The sequence below is a fragment of the Sceloporus occidentalis genome, unplaced genomic scaffold, assembly GCF_023333645.1.
Source record: "Sceloporus occidentalis isolate IW3139 unplaced genomic scaffold, rSceOcc1.0.p SCAF_10, whole genome shotgun sequence".
Lineage (NCBI taxonomy): Eukaryota > Metazoa > Chordata > Lepidosauria > Squamata > Phrynosomatidae > Sceloporus > Sceloporus occidentalis.
In genome coordinates, this window is record NW_028316990.1 from 38,884,039 (window position 1) to 38,909,175 (window position 25,137).

Genomic DNA, 25,137 nt, shown 5'->3' on the forward strand with positions numbered 1-25,137 from the left:
TACATAGATGAGTCCTGAGAAGTATCTCTCCCGGAGGTTGTGCAGCACGGAGGCTTCGTTGAGGCAGGTGAGCTCGGCCATGTCCTCCACCTTGGAGAACTTGGGGGGGTTCATCTTCTGGATGTCGTCCTTGCTGAAGGTCACCTTCTTCCCGTTCTCGGCCAGCTCCACCAGCACCTCATCCCCCTTCTCCTCCTTGACACTGGCCGCCTCGAACCCATGCCTCTCGGAGGGCACCCAGACCAGCTTCTTGGCCGACCAGTCCGCCTGCGCCACCGTGCTGTTGATCACGTTCTTGTCCACAAAGAGGAACTTCTCATCGTCGCTGAGCTGGCCTTTCTGTGCCATTTTGGCTCAAGAGGCACCTGGGAAGAAGAGGAGGAACCCAGCATTACAAAGAGAGAAACTTCTGTGATGCTACTGGCATCTTAAGGCTAAAGAGCTTGCAAAACTACATAGGATGGAGCCACCGCACTCAAAATGGTGCCAAGCTGTATTATTTCTATAGTGCAGATAGATGCATGGCTCTGTGGTTTCAGTGTTGGATTATGACTCTGGGGACCAGAGATGAATCAAAACTGTCCCTGCCAAGTTGTCGTAGTTGGAGGGTATGCAATGCTTTAGCAAACGTGATCCAAAAAACACCATGCTCCCAGCTGATAATTTGCAAAAAGGCCCAGAGGATGGTGTTGACAGCCCTCTTTGTTTTGGGCCGAGGGAGGTCTGTCTCCGGTTGAAGGCCGGTCTCCATTTCCCTTGCCATTTGCAACAGCTGGCCTTGCATTGATTTCAAAGCCCTTGAAAGAGAGGCTGGGAATTGCCCTCCACTTTCTTATCAACTGTTTGGGAAGAACAGATGTCAGCAGCTGCAAGCGAGCAAAAATTTGCACTAATGCACAGATATGGGTTTGTAATGTTTTAACCTGTAAGCCACCCTGGCTGTGTTGCACAGAAAGGTGAGATATAAATACTTATTACTATTGTTGTTGTTGTGCCAGTTGTACCCATGAATTTGGGTAAGAAATCTGCTCTGGGTTCTGGAGCAAACTTTGGAGAAGCTAGCAGAAGCGACGGATCCGTTTTGGCCATTTCCATTGCCTTGCAAAGCTCCTTGCAAGTTTGGACTAAAACCTGGAGCAGGTTCGCTGTCATGGACATGGATTATTTATTCCCAAAATGAAAAACAGACCAAAGAGACCAAAAATAATTTTGCACGTTTTTTTCCTGATAGTCAAATATCTGGAACAGCAGCAGATCAATTATTATATGGAAAAAACCAAATTGTGTTTGGTGCTCCTCCCTCCATTCCCTTCACAGATAGAAAGATAGATAGATAGATAGATAGATAGATAGATAGATAGATATGTCCTTTTACAATCCTGGGATTTATAGTTTTGGGACATATTTAGCCTTCTCTGTAAGACCTAAAAATCCCAGGCTTCCATAGTAAGAAACTTTGGAAGTTAAAGTGGTGTCAAACCACATCGATACCTAACATTACTTTAATGTTACTGTCCGCCTTATTTTATCAAATGCCAACATGTACTAATATACATATATTTAATTACTTTCGTAGAACGTGTGCCATAGGCAGGTTCGTTTTATCTCTTTTGATAGATTCTATGTATAGCGCTGCATAAATAAAGCTTAATAATAATTAGTACTAATGATCAGTTCTGCATTGCATTTGCAGACATCGCTTCATTGATAAGAATAAAGGCCATTATTTTCGACATTGTCTTGGCAGCTTTGGAGACATTTTCATGTTTAATGAAGCTATACTTTCTGCAAAAGAGCAGCGCAAGGGATGCGATGGATCTGGGCTGCTGCTTCGGAAAAAGAGGCCCGAAAGAGGTCCCTCGACCCGGTTCCTTCTCGGCTGGAAAGATCTTCAAAGTCGAACCCAGAGCCCCATAAAGCAAAGAGTCAAAAGTCATTTGTAAGCCTCTCCAGAGGCCTGGGTCTGTTTGCACGGATCCACGCTAGGCTTCCATATATGGCCAGGTTCTTCTCTTTCCTCACCGGCCGGCCAAAAAAGAAAAAGGGAAAAACTCCAAGGGTGAAACAAATACCTTTTAGGGAATGGCACAAAACCCTTTTGCAAAGCAAGGGATGCTATGCTGCTCATGGCCCCAGATGCTCCAATGCTTCTAAGGAGGAAAGCTGTGCACCGTCAAGGTTAGCATTCCCTCTGTCCGTTGCCATGCATCATATTGTGCATACATTAAATTTAATGTGAACAAAACCACCTCTGAGACGGGCAGCCAAGAGAAAGGGTTGAACTAAAGGAGTCAAAATCCCAAGTCAATGTTTGCCTGTCTTTTAAACATCAGATTTATGGAGAGAGACGCATCATTAGGCAGCACTGTTTTGGATGCATTGCACTCTTTACGCTTCTTGGGGGCCATTGTCAGAATATTAATATTAATATTAATAAATAAATGCATATATAATAATATTTATATAAATAGTGTTATTATTATTATCATCATCATTATTATCATCAATAATAATAATAATAAAATTTATTTTTATCCCACTTCTCCAAACGGATCGAAGCGGCTCACAATAAAAGCATCAGTAAAAATATAACCACAACTTGTCATTCCTGTATCCCAAACCCTTCCATCCACAATAAAATACAATTACATTATTAAACAATTATTAACACAGTTATTTAAAAACAGGGCAGTTAGAGCAATTGTGGAACAATTGATTAAATTAGAAATAAGAAAGGTTCACGAATCGATCAATTAAGTAAATCTTTAAAAGGAGAGGCTTCTCTTCTTTGCAAAATTTTGTCTCTGTTGCCCTGTTTTAAGGTGATTTTGGAAAGAATAAGGCATGCAAAACAAGGTAAGGAATATGAATATATAGAGAGATAGAGATAGATAGATAGGTAGAGAGAGAGAGAGAGAATTTTTAATTATGAAATACATAAGGAAGTTTGGAAGGATGCTTGAGACGTGATTTGTTCAGGTGCTGCACACCTTTTAAAGTCATTTTAGATGGGAGAAAGGCAGCTTATAAAGTAAATAAAATATAAATGAATAAATAAATAAGGATTTAATATCTGAAGGCGTCGCTGTCACTGCAGAGATTTTTAATGCAATTGTAAAACCTATGTTTGTGGCCCTGTAATGTACAGAACAACCACAACCATAATCCACTGGGATCCCAAATGTCTCAGTTTGGGATGCTTTCTTTACTGCCTTCTGCTGACTCCTTCCTTCCTTCCTTCCTTCGCAAGCCTTTCCTCTCCTTAAAAATTGCCTTAATTGGGGAAATAATAGTGATAAAACCCAACAGCAACATGGCACCAAAATATGGAACAACAAACAGCTCCAGCTCTTTGGTTTCCGTCTTTCTACAAGGCATTTTGACCAGGATGACTGCAAGCCTCTCTGATAAGGATCCTGGAGAATACTGCAAATGATATTTTAAATTGTTGATCTGCAGCGATCCAAGTTCAAAGGAAGAATTGGATAAAGCAGACGTTCAAATTGCAACCGGTTTCAAGTGATGAAGGCAATGCTCTCTAAACCTTGGGATGTCTATTCAGGATCATTATAAGCCATCTCCGTAACTGGCAACGCGTTTTGCACTTTCTGAGTCCATTTGCTAAACTGGAAAAGAAAACTGTTGCTGAAGCTCAGCCAAAAGGTAAGGCTTCCTTTTAAGTATTTCAGGATGTTTAAATATATATATATATTCCGTAGCTACATCTCAGCATTTCGAAGCCACAAGTGACATACCTATGCTACCTCTGCAACATTTTGCATTTTTAGTTTGTATGGACCCAAGGCGTTGTCATGGTCTGGGCTAAGGTTCTGGGTTCGAATCCTGGCTCAGCCATGGAAACCCATTGGGTGACTTTGGGCATGTCACACTCTCTCAGCCTCAAAGGATGGCAAAGGAAAACCCCTTCTGAACAAATCCTATCCAGAAAGACCCTTGACAGGGTTGCCATGAAATGACTTGAAGGCATGCAACACTAACAGCAACAGCAGCAACAACAACAACATCTTGCATAGAAAAGGGTCTTGCAGCACCTTTAAGACTAACTTGAATTGCAACTCATCTCCTTGAAGAGGGTCTTGCACAGACCCCTGACATGCCTTGCCTCTCTCTGCTGGTTTGCATTAGCCAAGGGACAATAACAATTTAATCTGAAAGGGTCTATTTCTTATTGCAGATAGGTAACCAATGCAGTGGAAAGCCCCTCTGCCACTATCTCTCTCCATCATAGAACCATAGCGTTGGAAGAGACCCCAAGTAGGGCCCTGATCCAGTCCAGCCCCCTTCTTCTTCTTCTGCCCTGCAGGAACTCTCCATCCAAGCAGCCGCATTTTGACAGATGGCCATCCAGCCTCTGCTTAAAGACAGCCTCCAAGGAAGGAGACTCCACAAAAATCCAAGGGATTGGTCCCAAAGGGAGGAAAAAAGATCTACCCAATGGCTTCTGCAAAGACCAGACATTAACCCTGGCTCAGCCATGGAGACCCAATGGGTGACCCTTTGGGGCAAGTCACACTCTCTCAGCCTCAGAGGATGGCAATGGCAAGCCCCTGGCCAAGAAAACCCCTTGAGAGGGACGCTTTAGGCTCTCCATAAGTCAGAAACAAGGTCAACAAACTCCACTCATCTCTCTCTATAAGCCAGCATTGCCTTGATGGAAGGAAAAATTGGGATGTATTGAATTGCTTCTACAATTAATTCATGCAGAGGAAAGCCCTGGCAATGGCTGCAAAGGCACAAAGCCTGGCACCACAAAGCCGACCAAACCCAGCCCATTTGCCATGCAAAGGGTACTTACAGGGGTCCAACTTGGGGGGAAAGGAGAAAGTGTACTGAGAGTCCGGATCCGGCACCGCGATGGCAGCTCCTGGGGCAGACCAAAGCTTCTTAGGTCCAGAGCCTCCCTATATAGAGAGAGGAAGATGGGGAGGAGACCCAGGGAACCACCCCTTGATGGAAGCCCAAAAAAAGCCAAAAAAGACCAGGGAGAGGCCTCCACGAAACTTTATGTTATCTACTTAGAGTACTGTATTTTATTCCCACGTCTGGGCTGCAGATTCGCACCCAGACCTCGCTGACAAGAGCATCCCACTTGGGACCGAAGTGTACAGGATGCTGAAGAAGTTATCAGTCCTTCCTTACATCTGTATATATAAATTCCCAGAAATGGAGCTTTTTCTGGTGCCCAAAACAGGATGCCAGACAACACTCTTCTCTTGCTTTCTCATGCATTTGGCCACAGGGAAAAAGAAAGAAGGGCTTAACAGATCAGGGAGGAGGGAGAGGAAGAAGCCCCCAAATTCATCTTCTTCTTGCAGTTAAAAGGGTCTTATCAGCTTTTGGCTATGGGCCTCTAAACCCAAGATGAAAGATGTGGCAGGCTGCTTCTTCCCAAAGGGCCAAGGGGTGCTGTTTTTGGGATGCCTAATGCAAAGGGATACAGGAGGGTTTATGTAACATTTTTGGGAACTTCTTAGCCCTTTGGAGCCTCTGGGGACCAAAGGGCTCCTTCTTTCCCAGCTCCGGCCGGGACCAACTTTCTCGCAGAGCCTGGTTTTTGCAGTTCCTGAGAAAAGCGCTGCCCATAATTTATATTTATACATATAAATGCCTCCCTCTGTCCTTAAATGGGAAAAGAGAGCTGCTCTGAGTGGCATTTTGGAGAGCAAGGAGGAGGGAGGCAAGAGGAGGCGGCTGCAAAGAGGCACCAGCTGCTTCAAGGGGAAAGAGAAGGAGCACAGGCCCCAAATCCAAAAGGGAAGGAGGGACTCTGGTCCTCATCAAGACCCCAAAATGTTTGGGCTGGAGCTTCCAAACAACGCCGCACACCGCTTGGCGTCTCTGGCCTTCTCAGACATCCCAAAAAGGGAAGGCAAGGATTCCCAGCCACATTCCGGATGCACAAGGCCCAGGGCCCGGCCCAGCAAAGGCAGCCTAAATATGGAGACCATGCCAGGCAGGAGAAGAGAGGACCAGGCCCTGGGCATCTTGGCATGGAAAAGGAGTCTCAACCCTTTGGGTTTGCAAAAAGGGGACCTCAAGGCATGCAAAGGAGGCAGCCTTAGGGACCTTCGGTGCCATCTCAAGACTCTTCAGACGTGACCCAAAGCTGCATTTTGAAGCATTTGTAGGACTAACATTGGCCCCCCTAACTTTGGTCCTCCAGATGTTTTGGATTTCAGCTCCCAGTATTCCTGTACTTTGGTCAAGCTTCCTGGGGCTTCTGGGAGCTGTGGTCCAAAATATCTATAGGACCAAAGTTTGGGAACCGTCAGCCTACACTTCAATGGCCAGTCATCTACTGGGTTTCCACAGCCAAGCAGGGATTCAAACCCAACTTTCCCAGTCTTAGTCCAGCATTCAAGCCACACCACCATGCTGGCTCTCCTCCAGATATTGCAACTCCCAGCATCCCCTACTCCACTGGCTAAGGCTGCTGGGACTTGTGTCTGGAGGGCTGGACGACTCGCACCTCCGCTCTGCAAAGACTGGCAGCCCTTGCCCAGAGTTCTAACTCTGCTGTCCAGGTGGAGGTGGTCAACTGGTCAGCCACAAGAGCATGGCCATATTGGGGTCTGCTTTGGCAGAGAGGAACGAAATCAGGCGCCTTTGAGGGACTGGGAAACCCTTCAGCAATTGCAACAGGGTCCAGAGGTGGAGAAGGAGGCTTCTCAGGCCAGAAGGTCACTTTGGGAGGACCATGGACTTGGAAAGGTCAAGGCACTAGTCTACACCATTGATGCTTGACATTTGCTCCTCTGGCCTCCCTTAAAATACCTGAAAGGATGTCATGGAGATGGATTGCTCCGAGATGAGAATGCAAAGGAAGGGGTGCAAATGGCAAGAAAAGAGGTTCTGCCCAAATATTATTTGAACCAAAAGAGCTGTCCGAAAGTGGAACTGAGGGCTGCGGACTCTCCTACTTTGGAGGTCTTCAGACATAGTTTGTACGGAGTGATTTAGCTGCAAAATGGGATCGAGGCGGATGGCCCTTTAGGGACCCTTGACCATGCTGCAACCTCTGAAGGAATGAAGGCCGAGAGCATGGTCCATGTGGTCAAGCAGGGAACAGCTCACAACTGCTCCCGAGGAATAATTGGACCACAAATCACATCATCCTTGGCCATATCAGTTGGCGATGATAGGCATTGTGCTACAATAATATATAGAGATCAAATGTTGAGGAAGATGGGAGCAAGCATTTTGGAAAAAGTACATTTTTTGGACTATAGTAATTCCCAGGCTGGGGATATGGGGAGTTGCAGTCCAGAAGAAAAGGGCAACTCTCCCTGAGTAAAATCCAGTTGTCACAAGTTTCCTGACCAAATCTTTGCAAACCCAAACTGAAAGCCGCTTTACGGCCACGTTTTGGAGCATTTAAAACCCCAAAATGGCTCAAGCCCTGTGGCTGGCTTTCCAGGCGGCTTCCCCCGGATGAGGCTGGAAGCCCTTTGGTAAACATCTGCACCTTCCCAGCGTCTTAAAAAGGAGTGGAAAGTCTTCCTCGGGGCCCTTTGCATTCATCTACGTCCAGAGAGCCTCCTGGCAGCAGCGGAGGAAGCCTAAGAGGAGAAGAGGCTGGGGATGATTTATGAGCCCAGAAAGGCCTCCAAGAGCCAGGCATTTTTGGCAGGGATCCCATCCCAGGGCCTGGTTTGAGGGCAAGCGATGCTGCCATCTTGCCAACCCTTAGCTGGTTAATGCATGCGTGTTTGCATTTGTTGTTGTCGTGCGCCTTCTAAGTCATTTCCAATATATGGCACACATATCCAGGCAAGGTATATTCAGGTTTGCAATTACCTTCTCCAGAGGCTGAGAGAGTGTGACCAAGGTCTGTGGGTTTCCACAACCAAGCTGGGAATCGAATCCTGGTCTCTATAGTCATAATCCAAAGCTCAAACCATGATGCCATGCTCTCATCATTTCACAGATTAAAACTGGGACCAGTGTGGCCAAGTAAGGTCAGCAGGTGGTCCACATTATCCAAGGCAAGTATCACATAAGGTCAGAAAAGATGCAGTCTGCTTTTGCCTGAGCCTCTTGGGAAGGGAAGGACTCCGTTCCTCCTCTCCTCTGAGTTCATTAAGTGCAAATTCCTTTTACATTTCAGACGTAAGGCGGATACAGGCCGGTTGAAAAGTCTTTGGTTTTGTTCCTGTTCTTTCCCATTTAATACTGGGTTAAAGGATAAAATGGATATAAAACGAGTATATAAGTGGGTATATAGAGTCTAAAAGAGCCAGCATGGCCTAGTGGTTTGAGTTCTGGACCATGGCTCTGGAGACCAGGATTAAAAGTGACCATGTAAACCCACATTCTGTGGCAAACCAACTCTGAGCAAACCAAGACAAGTGAGTCTATGAGGTCTTCCCTCTTTTGCTACAGCCTTCCAATTGTTATGAATAGCCTTGCTCAAGTCTTTTGCAAACCCAGGGGAGATCCCTTTTCTGAATCAATCCCTCCTCTTCTCCTCTTCTCCTCCGCTTTTCCCAGCATTACAAACCTGCTTTACGAAGAGATCCACGATCGCTGAAAGCAACCAAACCAGGACGGCTCAAGGTTTAAGTCGGCTCAAGTTTAAGGACCCAGAGACTCCACAGAAAGCCCGGCATGGTCAAGAAGTAGCTTTTTCCCTCAAGGCCGGACAGTTCCGCCTCGAGTGACCAAGGAAGAAAGTCATAAAGACTTCAAATGCCTTCCGCTGCTTGGCTCCTGGACAGCAGAAATCTTTGTGGGGTCTAATGCTGAGCTGCAGGGTTTCAGCTCCTCTTTATGGACAGACTTGGCCATCGCAACAAAAGGCATGTAAACCTTGCAAATACATCTGGAAGTAAATAAAAATGCATTCCTTTTTCTCACAACGGCAGACAGTGACTCCTGGTGCGTGTGTGAATCCACTCTGGGTTCTAATCTGGATTTGGAAAGAGCGACCCAAGATGCTTCGACTTATTCAAAAGACCCACCGACGGTATTGAAACTACATACACATTTACACAGTGGAAATAATGCAGTTTGACACCACTTTTAAATGTTGCAACTCCATTTTATGGAAGACTGGGATTTGCAGTTTTGTCCATAAAGAGGACCTTGGTCTTTGGCCTTCTCTGCCAAAGAGGGTTGGTTGCACACAAAACTGCAAATTCCAGGATTCTGTGGGATGGAGCCATGACTATTAAGAGGGGTGTCAAACTGCATCATTTCCATATTATTATTATTATTATTATTATTATTATTATTATTATTATGTTTGATTATACCCCGCCTTCTTCCCAGTACAGGGACTCAAGGCAGCTTACAATTCTCCATTGTGTAGCTGCACCCTAAGCCTAGCTTGGAAAGAGCTGCATCCAGGGTGCCACAACCAATTTTGCAGAGATAGGGCCCAGCACCTTGGAGAGCTCATATTTTAATAGTCTGGAATACAAACCGGAGCAGATTCCACCGACACAGAAGCCATGAATGCATGGGATTTGCCCACCTCTTTGGAGAACTCTATTTCCCTATATGAGCCCACCAGACAATAAAAGTTGTTTATTATTATTATTAATTTCTGTCTATCTTTCTGAACTCCAGCCCTCTGGACAACCGAAGGCCGTTTCCCTTCGCCTGCCCCACAAAAACCATTCAGAAGGAAGAGCCGAGCCTCATGAAAGGGCCTTTTGTGAAGCAAGAAACAGTTATCGGAGGACCACTGACATCCAGCCAGCCAGGCGAGCGAGAGAGAGACTAAATGTTCCAAGGGAGATGTGTTACAGTATGCGCTGATATGCTAGAGCCGGTTTAGGATGAAAATGGCTGCAAAACGTCCAGCCTGGAATGGTTGATCCTAAAGGGCCAGAAGAATGCCTTCAATATAAGGGACACTGTCCATTTGACCCTCAGTCCTGGGTCTGGTTGCAAAGGTCTTAGTTCAGTCATTCTCAGAAGGGGAAAAGATAAGCTGCCTTCTCATTGTAAACCTTACCAACTTGCCTTTTTAAAATAAAGCATAAAGTAGTCCTGGCGCAAAGCAGCCTCAATGTTTATGGCTCAGCCAATGGCGGGGGGAAGCTGTAGCCTAAAAACTGCCCTAACTGCTCTACTACTACTACTACTACTATTACTACTACTATCCCACCTTTCTGCCAGTGAAGAGATCATGCCTCACTTGGGCAGATGCTCTGGAAGCACAGCAAGTACCCTTTTCCTCTTGCATGCCATGTTAGCATCCTGGTTTGCTGGCAATGCAAGTTTCAAGTTTGCATGTCACAGGAGAGTCTTTTTTGGACTCATGAGAGGAAGGAGGAAAATAAAGGGAAAGAGGTCATGATTTTATAAACTACAAGTATATTTCACTAAAGCAACAGCATTGCGTCAAACTATGCCCACACTTTGGTCCTCAGTCTACCCTTCTGCTGTGGCTTCACAATGGTCTCTCCCTTCAACCATGGCTTCATGCATGAAGGCTTTATTCAACGTAAAACTACTTGGGACAGAAGCACCAATCCAGCCTGACAAAAGACAGGTTGGGTTTTTTAAATGTAACGTCTGGAAATGGTCCATATTGTCACCAAATCTTAGTGCCATATTTTCACCTTACTCCCATATTATCACCAAATCTTAGTGCAATAAAAATGGGGTGTTTCATACAGTAACAAACAGCTGCTTCGCGTGAAAGGATGTGCAACTGGTTTATTTCATCTACGTGTGTCTCGCGAAGGCAAGGCATCCCCAAGCCGCAGGCCGACCGCATGCGCCGACTCCAAAACTGGGTCTGAAAAGAAAGTAACATCCAGTTTGTGAGAGCCACTGGTGTGATATTGTTTAGTGGAACACTAAATGCAGGGCAAAGAGAACACTCTCTCCTTATATAACAACCATACACCTTGCTCTTACCCATTTGGGGCCTTTGGTCCGATGGCTTGCTGAGGTTCCACTTTGAAAACTGCGCAGATGATGCTGCGGGGAAAGTATGGCAGACATTTTCTTCATTGCCCTTCAGCAGCTGGGTTACAATCCCATAGAGGAGCGGCCTGCGAAAAAGGGACCAGGGTTACTGAGCATCTGTAGTTTTGTAGGATTTGTAGTTTTACAAGGAATTTTGCCTTCTCTGCCAAAGACTGCTGGGGCTTCAATTAAACAACAAAACCCAGGTTTCAATAGGATGGAGCCATGGCAGTTAAAGTGGTGTCAAACTGCATTATTTCTACAATACAGATTTGTCAAGTTCTAGGAAAGCTGAGTAGGGAACTCCTTGCTGGGCTGCCTGGGTTTACATACTTCTAGCAGGAAAGGACAGATCACACTAGCTTCGGAGGCATTTGCTCACAAGTAAGGCTTTCTAAATCTGATGGGACTTCTTATCGCTTTATCTGTTCACCAGATGGCACAGAAACACAAAACCTAACCAAAATATTAAACTAAGCAAAATGCAAGCCCTGAGGCTGGGGGTGGGATAGGTGCAAACATTCCCAGTTTCAATGTGAGGTCAAAGGCTTTCATGGCTGGCATCCATAGTTTTTTGTGGGTTTTTTGGGTATTCTCCGAAGATGCCAGATGTTGGCGAAACGCCAGGAACAAACTCTTCTAGAACATGGCCATATAGCCCAAAAACCCCACAAAAAGCTATACCCAGTTTCACTGGACTATACCTGCCATCATTCCTCACCGTCAGCCAGGCTGCCTATATCTGCTGGGAGTTGAAGTCCAACGCCAGCCTATAAGATACTAGACTGCTCCCAGTAGCAGCATCTGGATTTCAGACATCTTCACCTGTTTGTGTCTCCTTACTCAAGAGATAAGGAACCTATAACCCTCCAGATGTTCTGACTGGGCCTCACCATTGGATAGACCAGCAACAGCTACTGGAAGGGACAGACCAGTATCTTCCCAAAAGGCAGGTGTCTAGCTGCAGAGGTATGAGCTTTACAAGCTGCACAGAAGGCAGTGCAAGAACATTTCCATCTCCCTGGGCATGAATGATTTGTGAACCCTCTCACATCAAAGGTCAACATTTACTGCTGTTGTTGTGTGCCTCCAGATCATTTCTGACTTATGGCGACCTTAAGGCAAACCTATCATAGGGTTTTCTTGGCAGGTTTCTCCAGAAGGGGTTTGCCATTGCCACCCTTTGAGGCTGAGAGAGCATGACTTGCCCAGGGACACCCAGCAGTTTTTATGTTCAAGCAGGGAATCAAAGTCTGCTCTCCAGAGTCGCAATCCAGTGCACAAACTGCTGGCTCTCCAGCATTTAAGGAGACGTTTTAAAATAGAAGGATAACGCTTCCTTACACTGATCTGCTCCTGGGATCTTCAACTATATTGAGTTCATTCACAAGAAATTCCCGGTCCAGTGGAGCTTCAGGTTGGCCGGATTCTGGAAAGGGGAAAGGTTTGCATGTCAGTGACCCCAATCCCAGTCTTCAGCCCCAGGTTACACAGACCCTCATCCCACCTTGGTGACCTCCTCAATGCAACGCTTGCAGGAAGGCATCCCAGGTAGGTACCTGAGGAAATAATGGCCTCCAAGCATGGAAGGTAGCCACATTTTGGGGAGCCAAAATGGATTTACTGGCTCTGCTTTAGATATTCTAATAGATAATGCCTGTGTTACAGAGAAAAAGGGAATGCAGAGGAAGGCTCACCTGCCGTGAGGACGGACGCGGCGTATTTGTACTTGTTAAACTCCAGGTATTCGCGGATCAGTTCGTTGATCAGGAGATTCTCGTGGGACAATGGCGGCCGCGGTTCGCTTTGGTCGTCCAGCGCATTGAAGACCTCCGCTCTGATCCTTGCCTTTATCTGCCCCAGCGTCCCTCTCTTCTCCAGCGTGTCTTTTAAAACTAGCAGCACAAAGACACAAGAGATTGCAAGAGTTACAGCTAGCTATTAAGTCCCATTACAGACTGTTGCTGTTATTATGCTGTTATAACATTATATTATTATTATTATTATTTATGTTGCTGTTGTTGTGTGCCTTCAAGTTGTTCCCAACTTACGATGGTTTAGACCCAAAACACACTGCAGAAATAACTGGCTCAAGGCTGTGGAACGCTGGGAACTGTAGTTTATTGGAGCAGCAGAGCTCCTCACAGGACTACAATTCCCAGGATTCCCTAGCACTGAGCAGGGGCCATTAAAGCGGTCTCAGACTGGGTTATTTCTGCAGTGCGTCCAGGAGAAGACGTAATAGAACTTATATAATATGTATCTGTGATGTGTTACTTATTAATAATAAAGATATTTAATAGATAAACAAACATAGCCTGGAGGTAATTTTATAAATAATTGTATTTAATAATTTTGTTTGTTTGTTTTTGAGGACTACAACTCCCAGAATCCTCAGCCAGAAGGGCCAATGGGGATTCTGGGAAATGGAGTCCAACATTAAGAAGCCCCTTAACCTTCCTGACTGTTGCTCTGTTTCCAGCCCACCTTTCCATCCTGGTTGAGTTGCAACACACTTTTAAACTCCACAAATGATACCTAATTAAAAGTTGAAAGAATGCTTGCCCTAATTAATGGAAGCCTGGGCTCCTAAGCAACGCACTGACAGGAGAAAAGCAGTAAAGTGTTTGAAATGGTTGAAGTGTTGGGGAGACCCAGGCAGCCGTTCTTCAGGTAGAGCTACATCTAGCTCCATTTTACCTGCTTTCAGTTCTGTTATGGTCGCCATCTTGGAAAAGGGCAATGGAGGGCGGAGGCGTCGGAGAGAAGCGTTGGAAGTCCCCGGATGTAAACAAACCGAACGCTGGTAGCAACGGCTTCACTTGCCAGTCTCTGCAGAACTGCGCAGGCGCAGTCCAGCTCGCAGGGGATTCTTTTATACAGCCGCGAGCGTAGCTCCTCCCCTTCTTCTCCACCATTGGCTGGCTTCTCAGCCAATCAGGATACAGGAGCGTTTTAACCCTTTCCTCTCCTTTGGACTATTTCTATTATTATTTCTCATTGATTAATAGTTTAATTATTACTTAATTATTAACTAATTATTGATATATTAATTATTAATTAATTGTTAGTAACAGTTCTCCCTGATAGAACAGTCAATGGGGCAATGAAGCCTTAATGAGCCTTTCAGTCCCCGCTGGGGGATTCTGGGAGTTGTAGTCCAAGAAGGTGGGATTCAAGGGAGTTGCAAGGTCTCTGAATTTAACTGTGCTGTTGTTGTTTTTGATCCTATTCTGAGTTCCCATTTTGGGAAAAGGGCAGGAAATAATAATAATAATAATAATAATAATATCCAGTAATGGCCTTCTTAAGGCTCGGGAAGCTCCTGCTGCTGCTGCTGCCAACTTCTTTCCTTCCCTGGGCCTGAAAGGGGCTGCAAGGCCTCCAGCGCAGCTTTGCCTTCGCCTTCAACAACAGCAAGTCAGAAAGGACTCGGAGTCCTGTTGTTGTGCGGATGATGGGCGTTGGAGTCATTCCTGGATGCCTGTGTGTGCCTTGCCCTTAAGGCTTCCTTGGGGCCTGGGTCCCTTTCTGGCCAGAGAGAGGGGGGCTGCTGGACTGGCTGACCTTTGGGTGCCCCTCTTCCAAGCTGCAAGGGAAAGGGGGATCTGGGATCTAAGGGATCCACCCTGGAGGAGGTGGAGATCCGGAGGAGGGGCTGGCAGGGAAAAGAGGAAGGAGGAAAGAAAGAAAGAAAGAGGAAGAAGAGAAGGCAGGCAAGGAGGCAGCATCAGCAAAAGCAGGTAAGCAGTCTCTCTCTCTCTCTCTCTCTCTTTGTTTTCTCTGGGGGACTGCCATCCCCATCATCCCCAGCCTTCCCTTGGCACCCTCTCCAACCTGGCACCCCTTCTCTCTCTCTCTCTCTCTCTCTCTCTCTCTCTCTCTTTCCCTTTCTCTCTTAAGAATGATCTGCTGTTGGATTATTGTTCTTTAGAAACTGACTTTTCTACCCAAGACAAGAAACCCATTAAAATGTGGGATCTTCCCAAATGAATAAACGGATGCAACACTCCCTCTTTCTCTCTCTCTCTCTCCTCTTTCTCTTTCTTTTGGCTCAGTGTTGAAAAAAAAGGGGGGGTCTTTTTTCTTCTCTGTGAGGGTCTCTCTGGATCAGGCCCAACCCCATCCCCTGCTTTTGAGGCCCCTCTTTCTCCCCAGGGGACCCTCCCCCCAAAAGGAGCCAAAGGGCCAGGTCTCCTTGCGAGTCGGTCCTCAGCCGGATCAGGCCCAGGGATCGGGCCCTCCTGGGTTTTTGGGGAAGGAAGGAAGGAAGGAAGGTCCACAGAGAGGACAGAGAAGAGGGCTATGGCTTATGCAGATCAATACAGAGCTACAATATATCAATGATATATGTATCAATACAGAGCTACAGTGTAATGTATCAAGTATATATCTATCAATACAGAGCTATAATAGATCAATCATATCCGTATCAATACAGATCTATAATATATATGTATGTATGTATACATCACGTTAAGATATAACACAACCCATGGCATATAACACAGCATAACACATAACATTAACATATAGCACATCACACACAACACACAGCATAGCACATAAGATAGAAGATAAACCGTAAGACATAAAACATAACACAAACACACAACGCACAAGATGCCATAAAGCCTAGAGGTGTGTATTCCGCTTGCCTTCCCTTCGCTGTCACACTTTATAGACGTTCACTTGCTGTTTTGCGCTTGAGTGTTTTTGGACATCTGTAGCCTCTTTGCACAACCCACTCCTACCTTTCCATGTGCGTTTTGTGCGTTGCGTACCTTTGAGAGTTTGTTTGCTCCCATGGAGAATCCCTTGGATGGTGAGTCAGCCCTTGTGTAAACCCAGTGGTTTCAGTAGGTCTACTCCGGTCGGGGCTAAGAATAGCTGCAACTATGCATTTGTCATTGGTTTTGATCCAAACTTAGCAACGTTTCTCTTATGGCTTCAGTGGTGTTTCCTGGTTTTCCAGGCGTTTGGCTGAAGGTGCCGGATTCGAGTCAGGATCCGGGCAGAGAGGACATTTGATTTCATTGCGCAATTGTCCTGAAATTCCATCTGCCTGAAACAATGGTCTATGTTTAGAAAGTCTAGTCCTGTTGGTTTGTTTGGGACACAGCCCCCAAAATCCACCCAAATCCAAGCCACTTCCTGGGACTGTGGCTCTGGGTTCGATTCCTGGCCTTAGGCAAGAAGTCACACTCTCTCAGCCTCAGAGGATAGCGATCTTTGCAAGGAATTTTGAGATTCGCAAACGCCGGGATCGGTTTCGCCTCAAGGTGCGTCATGTGTTGGAAATGACTTGGTGGCGTGCAACAACTAAGTTATGAAACTGTGCCAGCGACTTGGAAGCAAAAGGGAAGCGAGAAGCCAAGAAGCCGAGACACTTCGGACGGAAAGGGATTTTGTCTCAAGAGCAGCCGCTTTATATTTCAGGACATTCACTGGAAACCAGTAAGTTCCCAAAAGCAGGAAAGGAAGGCTTCTTCGCTCAGCTAAGGCCTGTCTGGACCTGAGCAAGAATCCCAAACGCTCCCCTTGCAAAGCTGGCAGACTCCGGAACGGAGGGCCCTGGCCGGGAAAAACTGGCACAGGATTCGTTAAACTTGAGGTTCCAAAACCAAAAGAAAAAGGACAATATTTTCACTTTTGTCTGCTTTGGTTTTTGTTGAGACTTTTGCATTTCGCTGTTTTGGAAACGTTTTTACCTGTGTTCTTTTGCCATGAGGTTTGGTTTGAAGACTGTCCTAACATCTTTCTGTTTTCATGCGCCTTCGAATTATACTGTGGTTTTTTCTTTTCAATGGTGTAAGCCCCACTGAGTCCTACTTTTGGGGAAAAGGGCAGGATAGTAATCAATGTCACAACAACAACAACAACAACAACACTAGAGAGGCTTGCCTGCTGGGTGTCCAACTTTGGCTTTGCGGACGCTGAGCCAAGGAGGCCAATGGGTCAAGGCTGGCATCGGTCATCCTGGCTGGCCTTGTGCCTGGCCTGCGTTGTCCGAAACCCGGGTCCATTGTGTGGCTGTTGTGGAAGGACACAAAAGGGCCACTCGGCTCTCGGTCCTCCCTTGAAAGGCCCTTCTGTCTTTGCAAAACAAAGCCTTCCAGAGATGATGCTGTCTCCCTTTTCTGCAAAGGAGGGTCATCTTGTCCGTCCCAAAAACGGACGCTGGACGTTGCAAAACTGCACTCCAGGGGGACAAAAGTGACTTTTGGGGGGACCACAACTCCCATCCAATCGTCTGGGTGTTGTGTGCCTTCAAGCCGTTTCTGACTTATGGTGAATCTAAGACAACCCTATCATAGGCTTTCCTTGGCAAGGTTTGTTCAGAGGAGGTTTGCCATTGCCATCCTCTGAGGCTGAGAGAGCGTGACTTCTTGCCCAAAGGGTCACATAATGGGTTTCCATGGCTGAGCAGGGATTCGAACCCAGGTCTCTACAGATTCGTAGCCCAACGCCCAAAATGCTCCTCGACGCTGTTCTCAGGGCCCAAAATATCTTTAAACAAATCAAAACAAAACTAGAAGCGGTTGAAAGTCTACTTCTCTTTTTGCAAAACAGATCTTCTTTTGGTTTCCAAAGAGCTCAGCTGACCAGAGAAGGATGACCGGAAAGATCCCTTATTGATCCAGAAAATGGCCTTAGAGGCCCACTAGGAGCCCATGAAATGCTGCCAAAAGGAGACCCAGTATCCCAGTTTAATCATCTGTGTTGCTACTGGTTGGACTGTGCATTCATGCATGGCAAACTGAGAGTGGGTTAGATGGTCCTTTGGAGGTCCCTTCCAACTCTAGGATCCTATGCATTCCTGCATGACATTAAGGGGTTGGACTATATGGCCCTTATTAGTCCCAACTCTAGGATCCTATGTGTTCCTGCATGGCAGAATGGAGTTGGGTTGGATGGCCCCGGGGGGGGGGGGGGGCTTCCAGCTCTCGGACCCTACAGTTTGGGCCACAAAATAAAATGCAATTTAAAAGACAAGAGTGCTTCCAAACAGTTAAAGATACTAAGACATTTTCCGAGGGAGGCCAGGCTGGCTTTGCTCGCTCTGGAGCTTGCAGAAATGGTCTTCTTTTAACCTGCTTTTAACCGATATTTTTAAATGCACTATTTTCTCACGCAAAGGGCAGAAAACGCACTGAGCAATCCTTTGGATACTAATGGTCGTTGTCGTCATCCTCGGTCATTGCAGTTGCAGCTGCAGTGTCCAAGGAATAATAACAACAACAATAATCATATTTCTAACCCACCTCTGCAATAAGGCCAAGGCGGAAAAGTCCGAGGAATGCTCCTCCTAGCAATGGAGTTTCTGCAAGGCTTTGGCCTGACTCATTGCCACATGATGCAGTGATGCAATGATGATGGTCTCATGGGGTTTTAAGGAAGAAACGCAGGGGGTTCCCCTTGGTAACTTTCCACTCCTTTCACTCCGGAGAAAGGAGGACTGGGCCTTCTCTCAGTAATTGGTTAATGATCAATCTTATTGATTGCTCCAGCGTTTTGACCAATGGCTTCCTTTGCAGACAGAGCAGCCATAGATGCCTGTGGAAGAGCATGGCCTTTGCTCACAGGGGGCAATGGTTTCCGCCATTTTGCCAGCGTTGCATTGGTGCGCAATGTACAAAAGGCCACATATCCACCCGACAACGCTGCCATTTTTGTCCTCTTTTCTCCCTGTAGAAATGTGGGGGCGATGGGTGAGATCCTCTTTTGGGGTCCCCTCTGGCAACTTCTGTTCTCAGATAAAAAATATTATTGTGTGATTTCCATGCGGCAGGAAATGGTTTCGCATTCAAATCTCGCACCTGGCAGAGGCTTTCATTTTTAAGAGGGGAAAGGGAGGCACTGTATGGGGTTTTTTTGGTTTTGCATTGCAATTCCCAGTCAAAAAAAAGGCCATCTTTGGGAATCCTGGATTGTGCGTCTTTGAATCTTAATTTACCCAGAGATGCTAAAGCCATAGATGCTGGAGAAACATCAGGAATAAAACTCTTCTGGAACATATAGCCCCAAAAAACCCACAAAAAATGTACAAATCTTAAGGTTTTTTGGACTGCAGCTCCCAGCATCCCCCTTCCCTGGGTCTGTTGGGAGATTATGCCCTATAGATGCAAACCAGAACTGCGCTGGCTTTGGGGGTTTTTTGGTTGCCTTTGAACGGGGCAAGTTTTGGAGACTGGGATCCACAAAGACTTTGGAGAAGGAAAAGCTTGGGGGAAAACCAACTTTTGGGGACTATAGTTCTTGGACGGCTAAGAGCTGTGTTCCCCAAAAGTGCATTTTTGCCCCTGAGTTTTCCTTCCCCCATTTTTGACTCCTGACTCAACCATCCCAAACATTATAAGGTTTGGGATGAACACATCTTCATAGCCACTGATGTCACAAAGCCCCCTGAAAACCCCATTTCCCTCCCTTTGGCTTTGAGGGAAAGGCTGGAAAGCCTAGTGGGCGGCTGCGGAGGGTTTGCCTTCAGGTCTGTGGTCCCTCTTAGCATCTTCTTCAGTTTAAGGATAGCAGTTTTAAAAAGAATGGGTTTTCTTCAGTTTTCCTACTCTGGGTTTAAAGAACTTTCCCATTTGTTTCCAAGCTGCTTTGAGTGATGCTTTGGGGGCAAAACCCAAGTTATCAGTGAATGGTTGTACTTACTCTTGAATAATCATGATAATAAAAGTAATAGTGGGTCACAGAATAGTCATACAGTTAGAAATAAATTATTATTATTATTATTATTATTATTATTATTATTATTATTACTTTAGAGATATTTTAATCATGTTGCCTTACATTGTACGCCGCTTGGCAGGTCTTTATCCATTTTTTCCCTTATCGTTTTATTCGACCCTTGCTGTGTAAAAGTGCTGTGCAAACTTTACAGCGCTCTATAAATAAAGGATAATAATAATAATAATAATAGAGCAGAAAGCCATTTTAAAAAATTCATTAAAAAATGAAAACTCATTAAAAAGAGACCAGCCAGAAGAGCCTCGGAGGACCGCTGGGGGTGCAACGTTTTCCCAGCCCTGCAATGCTCTGCAACTGGCTTTGGAAGCTCGTTGTCTCGGTTTTTGTGAACTCTGGCTTAAATCTTGTTAGGCCTTGCATTGTTTGAGAAGCGTCCTTCCCGGCTTTGTGCAATTCTTAGTGTCCTTGGAGTATATTTTGTGGCGTTTCCTGGAATTTGGGGTGTGGACGAGACGGGAAAAGGAAGCGCTTTGGGTGCCATTTGGAGACGGTTGTTGTTGCTGAGCGCCTTTTGAGTCGTTTCCAACTTTTGGCAACTCTTAAGGCATCCCTAGCTGGGTTTCCTTGGCAAGGTCCTTCAGGAGGGCTTTGCTATTGAGGCTGAGAGAGTGTGACTCCCCCAAGGAAGGGTTTCCACAGCTGAAACCGAGGTCCCCAGAGTCAATAGTCCAAGACCGCAACCCTTGCGCCACGCTGCCTCTTGCCAATAGACTTGCTTCCTGCTTCCTGACTGAGTTCCTTTGCAGAGAGCCTGCGTCATTCGTGTAAGTTCCTGATTGTGCCGTGAGGCTTTTGCGTTTGCAAGCTCCGAGGGTAAGAGGGTTCAAAGTCCATCCGAGACGGAAGCGCTGCCGGTCAGGAGGAAAACCCACCTGGGATTGGGACCGCAGCCTCTTCTGGATAGGTACGCTCTCCCTTTGGAAGATAGATGGGCTTTGTAGTCTTGACCCAGCAAAGAAAGCTCCTGGAAAGACAGGCGGCTGCAATGGCCAGGAGGGCCTTGGCCCAGTTTGGAGAAGAGAGATCTGGCCATGGCGGTCCATGCCTTAGTGACCTCTCTATTAGACGACTGTAATGCGCTCTGCCTCTGGCAAAATGGGAGTGTGCATGGGAGTGCAAGGCCCATCCAACCCCTGGCTTTGCTGCATTCACTATGGACAAGGCAAGCCATTAGTCCCCCGGCTGGGATCGGTCAGTCCAAAGGCTGTTCTGCCGATCCTGGACTGATCCTGACCCAAATGTCTGACTCTTGGTGCGGGTCAGAGAGACCTGCTTTTTGGCAACAGTGGGGACACCCTGGTGCCCATTCCCTGCTCCATCTTCTCAGAAGACCCTCCATCGGATGGGGGCACCTTACAGGGCTCAATGGGGGGCTTTTGGAAAGACATAGTGGCACATGGCGGCAGTGGCTTTATGGCACGGCAGTGGCTGGGTGTGCAAGCATACAAACACCCGCCGTCGCCACGCCATCCCAGGGACTGACCCGGGTCTGAGCAAGGGTCAGGATAGCACAGGGATCTGCTAAGGCCCAGGGAGTTGTGCAACTGGTTGCACAAAGGTGTGATCCAGTGCGCAGGTGGCATGGCGCACCAACCCCTTGGCAACACAGTCCTTGCGTTGCATCTTGGCCCAAGAGAGGTAAATAAGAAGTGTGTGTCAAGGCAGGGGTGCTCTGATGGTCCAAAGAAGGGACTTTTGCAAGCCATGGGGTTTGGTGGCGAGTCATGGGTCCTGTATCAGGAAGCAGTGGATCCATTCCACAAACTTTAGGATTTGTCCAAAATGCCAAACCAGAAACTAAGTTCAGCACCTTGGAAAGTTCTTGTATTCGAAAGCCCTGACTTAGGACCCATCATCCACCCCACAGAGAGAGACGCAAATGGACTTGCATTGCCACGGATTAGCCAGTTAGTTTTCCTTTGAGTATCTCCTGGTGTCCTCACCGCAAAGGAGGACATAACTTTGCAATATGTAGGACCTTGAAGAAAAATGGAGTATATTGCAAAACAAAAGCTCAAAACACTCCTAGAAATGTAAATCCATGCTTCTTAGTCCAAAATGGGGGTCTTTTTTGGAATTCCTCCTGGACAGAAGTAGGACATGTCCTGGGAAAGGAGGACCGCTGGTCACCCTGCGCCTGGTTGGGATGAGCCGCCATGGCAGCATTAATCCATTTGCAAGAGTTCTCCTTTGGATGTAGCCAACCTGACTCTCGTTTTCTTTCTCCTAGACAAAATGGCTGCTCCTCCATCTGCCCCGGATTTTCCATCCGCTCCGCCACCTTCGTACGAAGAGACGACCGGCGCTAACAACTCGGCCCAGTATCCCCTCCCTGGTTCTGGGGCCGGTCCAGCCATGAAAGGGGCGCAACTTCCTCCGTACCCAGTGGGGCCTCCGCGTAAGTCCAAAAACCACTTCCTATAGGTGCATGTTATGTCCAGGGTTGCAAAAGAGTGACTTTTGGGACAACAGCTCCCAGAATCCCCTGGCCAGCCGAAATGTTCCAAAATTGCCCACTTGAGATGATGACTTCTTTGCTGCCTGACGATTCAGCGTATACATGAACGTGTGAGTCCTCATCTTTAAAAGTATGTAACACTGCTCCTGAAGGCTTTCCAAAGAGGGAATGAACCTCTATTTTTCTTTTGGGTAATAAAATGTTGGTCCAGGGCTGCATAAACAGGGGCCACATTCTGCTCATTTCTGCAGAGCATCCTTCCTAAGGGACAACCGGGGTCAATGTGGGTCTGAATTTGGGGTTGCTGCCCTTCCTTGTGCAAACAGGTATCCGGCCCTTTTCTTCCTCCCCTTTTCTTCCTTTCCTTCCGCAGATCCTGTCCAGACCGTTTACATCCAGAACCCGCTGGTCTTCCATGACCGCCCCGTCCAGATGTGCTGCCCGTCCTGCCACAGAGTCATCGTGACGCACATTACGCACAACGCGGGCTCACTGACATGGCTCTCCTGTGGAGGACTCTGCCTTCTGGGGTAACCCTTTGCACCCCACTCTTTTTAGGGACATGTCAAGGGGTAGAGAAGCTCTCCCTCCCTCCATGGGCCATATAATACCAGAGAAGTATTATATGGTCTGTTTTTTTGGCAATGCCAACTCCAGAAGAGGACATGGCCAAACCGACCGGCCATATTGTAGATCTCATGCCCAGAACTCAGGCTTAGGGAGGTAATTCCCTGCACGCAGGCCTCCAGATGTTTTGGACTTCATCTCCCAGAATCCCCAACCAAGGGTCATTCCGGTTGGGACTTTTGGTCCCAAACATTGGGAGGGCCAGCGGATGAGAGCCATGGCCTTAGGAGAGGCGTTTCAGCCTTTCCAAATGGGAGGCAAACCCCATAACAAGAGCTGGGAAATCACCCAATGATGGGGTTATAATTTAATACCTTTCTGATGGATCATTCCGGTAGAAGCTCAACTACAGAGAAGTTTTGGTGGTCCAATTGTGCCATCCTTAGCAGGGCTTGAGTCCTTCTATTCCAGGATCTATGGACCTGCCCTAGAGAGGGTTCCATGTAGAATGCATGGCCCTTAAAAAGTAATCGCAACATTGCAGTGAGCAATGGGGGAATGCATTATCCTTGAAAGGTAATTGTAGTGAGCAATGGGGAATGAATTGCCCTCCAAAAGTAGTCTCTGGCCCCTCATCCCTCCGCTTGGGGTTCTCCTTTGGGTCTCAAGCGCATCCTCTGGCACCTGAAGAGTGGGTTTGACCTCGTGATGCCGGGACAGAGCCGGCTGCGATGCCTGCAAGGCCTTGTGCCCGGACTGAGCCTTCTTGCTTGCTTCCCTTTGGCAGGTGCTGGTTTGGCTGCTGCCTGATCCCCTTCTGCGTGGACGCCCTCCTTGACGTGGACCACCATTGCCCCAGCTGCAATGCGCTCCTCGGCTGCTACAAGCGCCTCTGAGGAAGCTCCGGACGCACGCCTTGGAGCCGCCGGCCGGAGCCTCTCTCTGGACTTCTTGGGAATCCATTCACGCTGTGCCTTTCCTTTTTTAACGCCTTCTTGGGAGCTGTGTGCCTGTGTCTCTGTGTTCAAGAAGAATAGACTTTTGGGGAAATCTGTAATTATTTCCGACCCTCTCTCTGTCTCTCAATCTTAGTTTCAATGTACGCCCAAAAGTCCGTCCATCTAAATTGGATGCCTTGCATGGCAGAGCAAAGAAGGGACGACCATTTTCTTTCTTTGCAAACTTCTCGAGGCTTTGCAATGCAAAAAGTCAAATGCATCTCAGTTTCTATTTCTTTCTTTGCAAACTGCTGGAGGTTTTGCAATGCTAAAACCTCCCAAGTCCTTCCATACCAGTTAAGGCCATTTTTTACAGCCAGGAGAGATTCTTGGTTTTCCTATTCTCTTTCCTCATATTCTCTCTTCTAAGACATCAACATCCTTGCTAAAATTCCTGATCCCTGTCCCCAGTTCTATTTTCCGTCCCAATTGCTTTCTTGCACAAGAAATGCACCTTAGCGCTTCTGTAATAATTGTGAATAAATCAGGAGATGAGGGTTTGAAAAGAAGGAGAAAGTAATAATTCTGCTGTTCTTATCTTCAGGCTGAATCTAGCATAGAGGATCGATCGCTGGAGAAATTGTGGATATTGTGGGGAGGGATATTGTGGAGAAGGGAAATGTCTGGAAATTGCTTCCTGATGAATCGCGGAAGTGTTTCAACCCAGGGCTGCAATCCCTTTCCATGCAAAATGGTGTTGAATTGGCAATCCAGATCATTGATCCTGCAATTATTGAAGGTTGGATCTTCTCTCACTCCAGTGACCAAGGAATCTGGCTTCTTGTTCACATAATTCTTAGGGGGGAAAGACATCAATTTTGTAGCCAGCGCCAAATGAATTCATGGCCAAGAACCCTCTTGAATGCCAGATCTTTTGGAGGTTTTGCAGTGCCAAAGTCAAATGCATCTTGGTCTCCACTTCCTTTCTTTTGCAATGTCAAAACCTCCAAGCCCTTCCATATTAGCTAAGGCCATTTTTACAGCCAAATCCCTGCTGAGCTGTTTGCGCCAGTTCTTAGAGAGAAGCTCCAAGGTCCAGGGAGGAAAAGAGGCTGCAAAGCAGTGTATATGTTCTGTACATTTTTTGGGGTGGGATGCTGCACTCCAGCGATGCTTCTGAGCCAGGTTTTTGGAGAAAAGGGACCAAGTGCAGGAAAGATGTGGGCTCCTGGATTGCCTTCCCTTATGCAGACAGGATACAAGCCAAAATATATAGTAATGTGTGCCTTTGGATGACTATATATATATTATATATATATGATCCTTTAAATAAAACTGCACCTTGTAAGATGTTGTCATCGTTGCTGATGCCGGTTTTCCATTTCTGAATTGGACCTGTGGCTCTGTGGTTTCGAGGCTTGCACTCAGAGGCGTGAATCTTCTAGCTGACTTTTACACTTGTAGTAGCGTCAT

The 25,137-nt window shown here is 46.7% G+C and overlaps 3 protein-coding genes across 8 annotated transcripts in view; 1 reads left to right on the forward strand and 2 right to left on the reverse strand.

Moving 5' to 3' along the window:
• The window catches only part of LOC149306544 (myosin-11), a 42,906-nt gene extending 38,017 nt beyond the window's left edge, over positions 1-4,889 (reverse strand). For both annotated transcript variants that reach the window (XM_089539966.1, XM_089539967.1), the window contains exons 1-2: positions 4,817-4,889; positions 4-365 (exon numbers count right to left, since the gene is read on the reverse strand). In XM_089539966.1, the coding sequence (XP_089396092.1) occupies positions 4-348 (345 nt within the window). In that variant the 5' untranslated portion in view covers positions 349-365; positions 4,817-4,889. The remainder of the gene's footprint in view (positions 1-3; positions 366-4,816) is intronic.
• Positions 4,890-10,663: 5,774 nt separating this feature from the next.
• On the reverse strand, positions 10,664-13,766 carry LOC149306545 (centrosomal protein 20-like). Of its 2 annotated transcripts, XM_089539973.1 has the most exons (5): positions 13,645-13,763; positions 12,642-12,839; positions 12,289-12,373; positions 10,894-11,030; positions 10,664-10,771 (listed from the first exon to the last, which is right to left on the reverse strand). In XM_089539973.1, exons 1-5 carry the CDS (start codon positions 13,670-13,672, stop codon positions 10,695-10,697), a joined length of 525 nt encoding a protein of 174 aa, XP_089396099.1. In that variant the 5' UTR covers positions 13,673-13,763; the 3' UTR covers positions 10,664-10,694. The 2 variants fall into 2 exon arrangements, with proteins under 2 accessions (XP_089396099.1, XP_089396100.1); XM_089539974.1 differs by lacking the exons at positions 10,664-10,771; positions 10,894-11,030 and having other exon boundaries at positions 12,285-12,373; positions 13,645-13,766.
• A 695-nt stretch (positions 13,767-14,461) lies between these two features.
• LOC149306546 (lipopolysaccharide-induced tumor necrosis factor-alpha factor homolog) lies at positions 14,462-25,012 on the forward strand. Of its 4 annotated transcripts, none has more exons than XM_089539977.1 (4): positions 14,462-14,687; positions 21,932-22,099; positions 22,533-22,689; positions 23,514-25,012. In XM_089539977.1, exons 2-4 carry the CDS (start codon positions 21,937-21,939, stop codon positions 23,620-23,622), a joined length of 429 nt encoding a protein of 142 aa, XP_089396103.1. In that variant the 5' UTR covers positions 14,462-14,687; positions 21,932-21,936; the 3' UTR covers positions 23,623-25,012. The 4 variants fall into 4 exon arrangements, with proteins under 4 accessions (XP_089396103.1, XP_089396102.1, XP_089396105.1 ...); XM_089539976.1 differs by lacking the exon at positions 14,462-14,687 and adding an exon at positions 15,674-15,769; XM_089539979.1 differs by lacking the exon at positions 14,462-14,687 and adding an exon at positions 15,823-16,401.
• Positions 25,013-25,137: the final 125 nt, after the last annotated feature.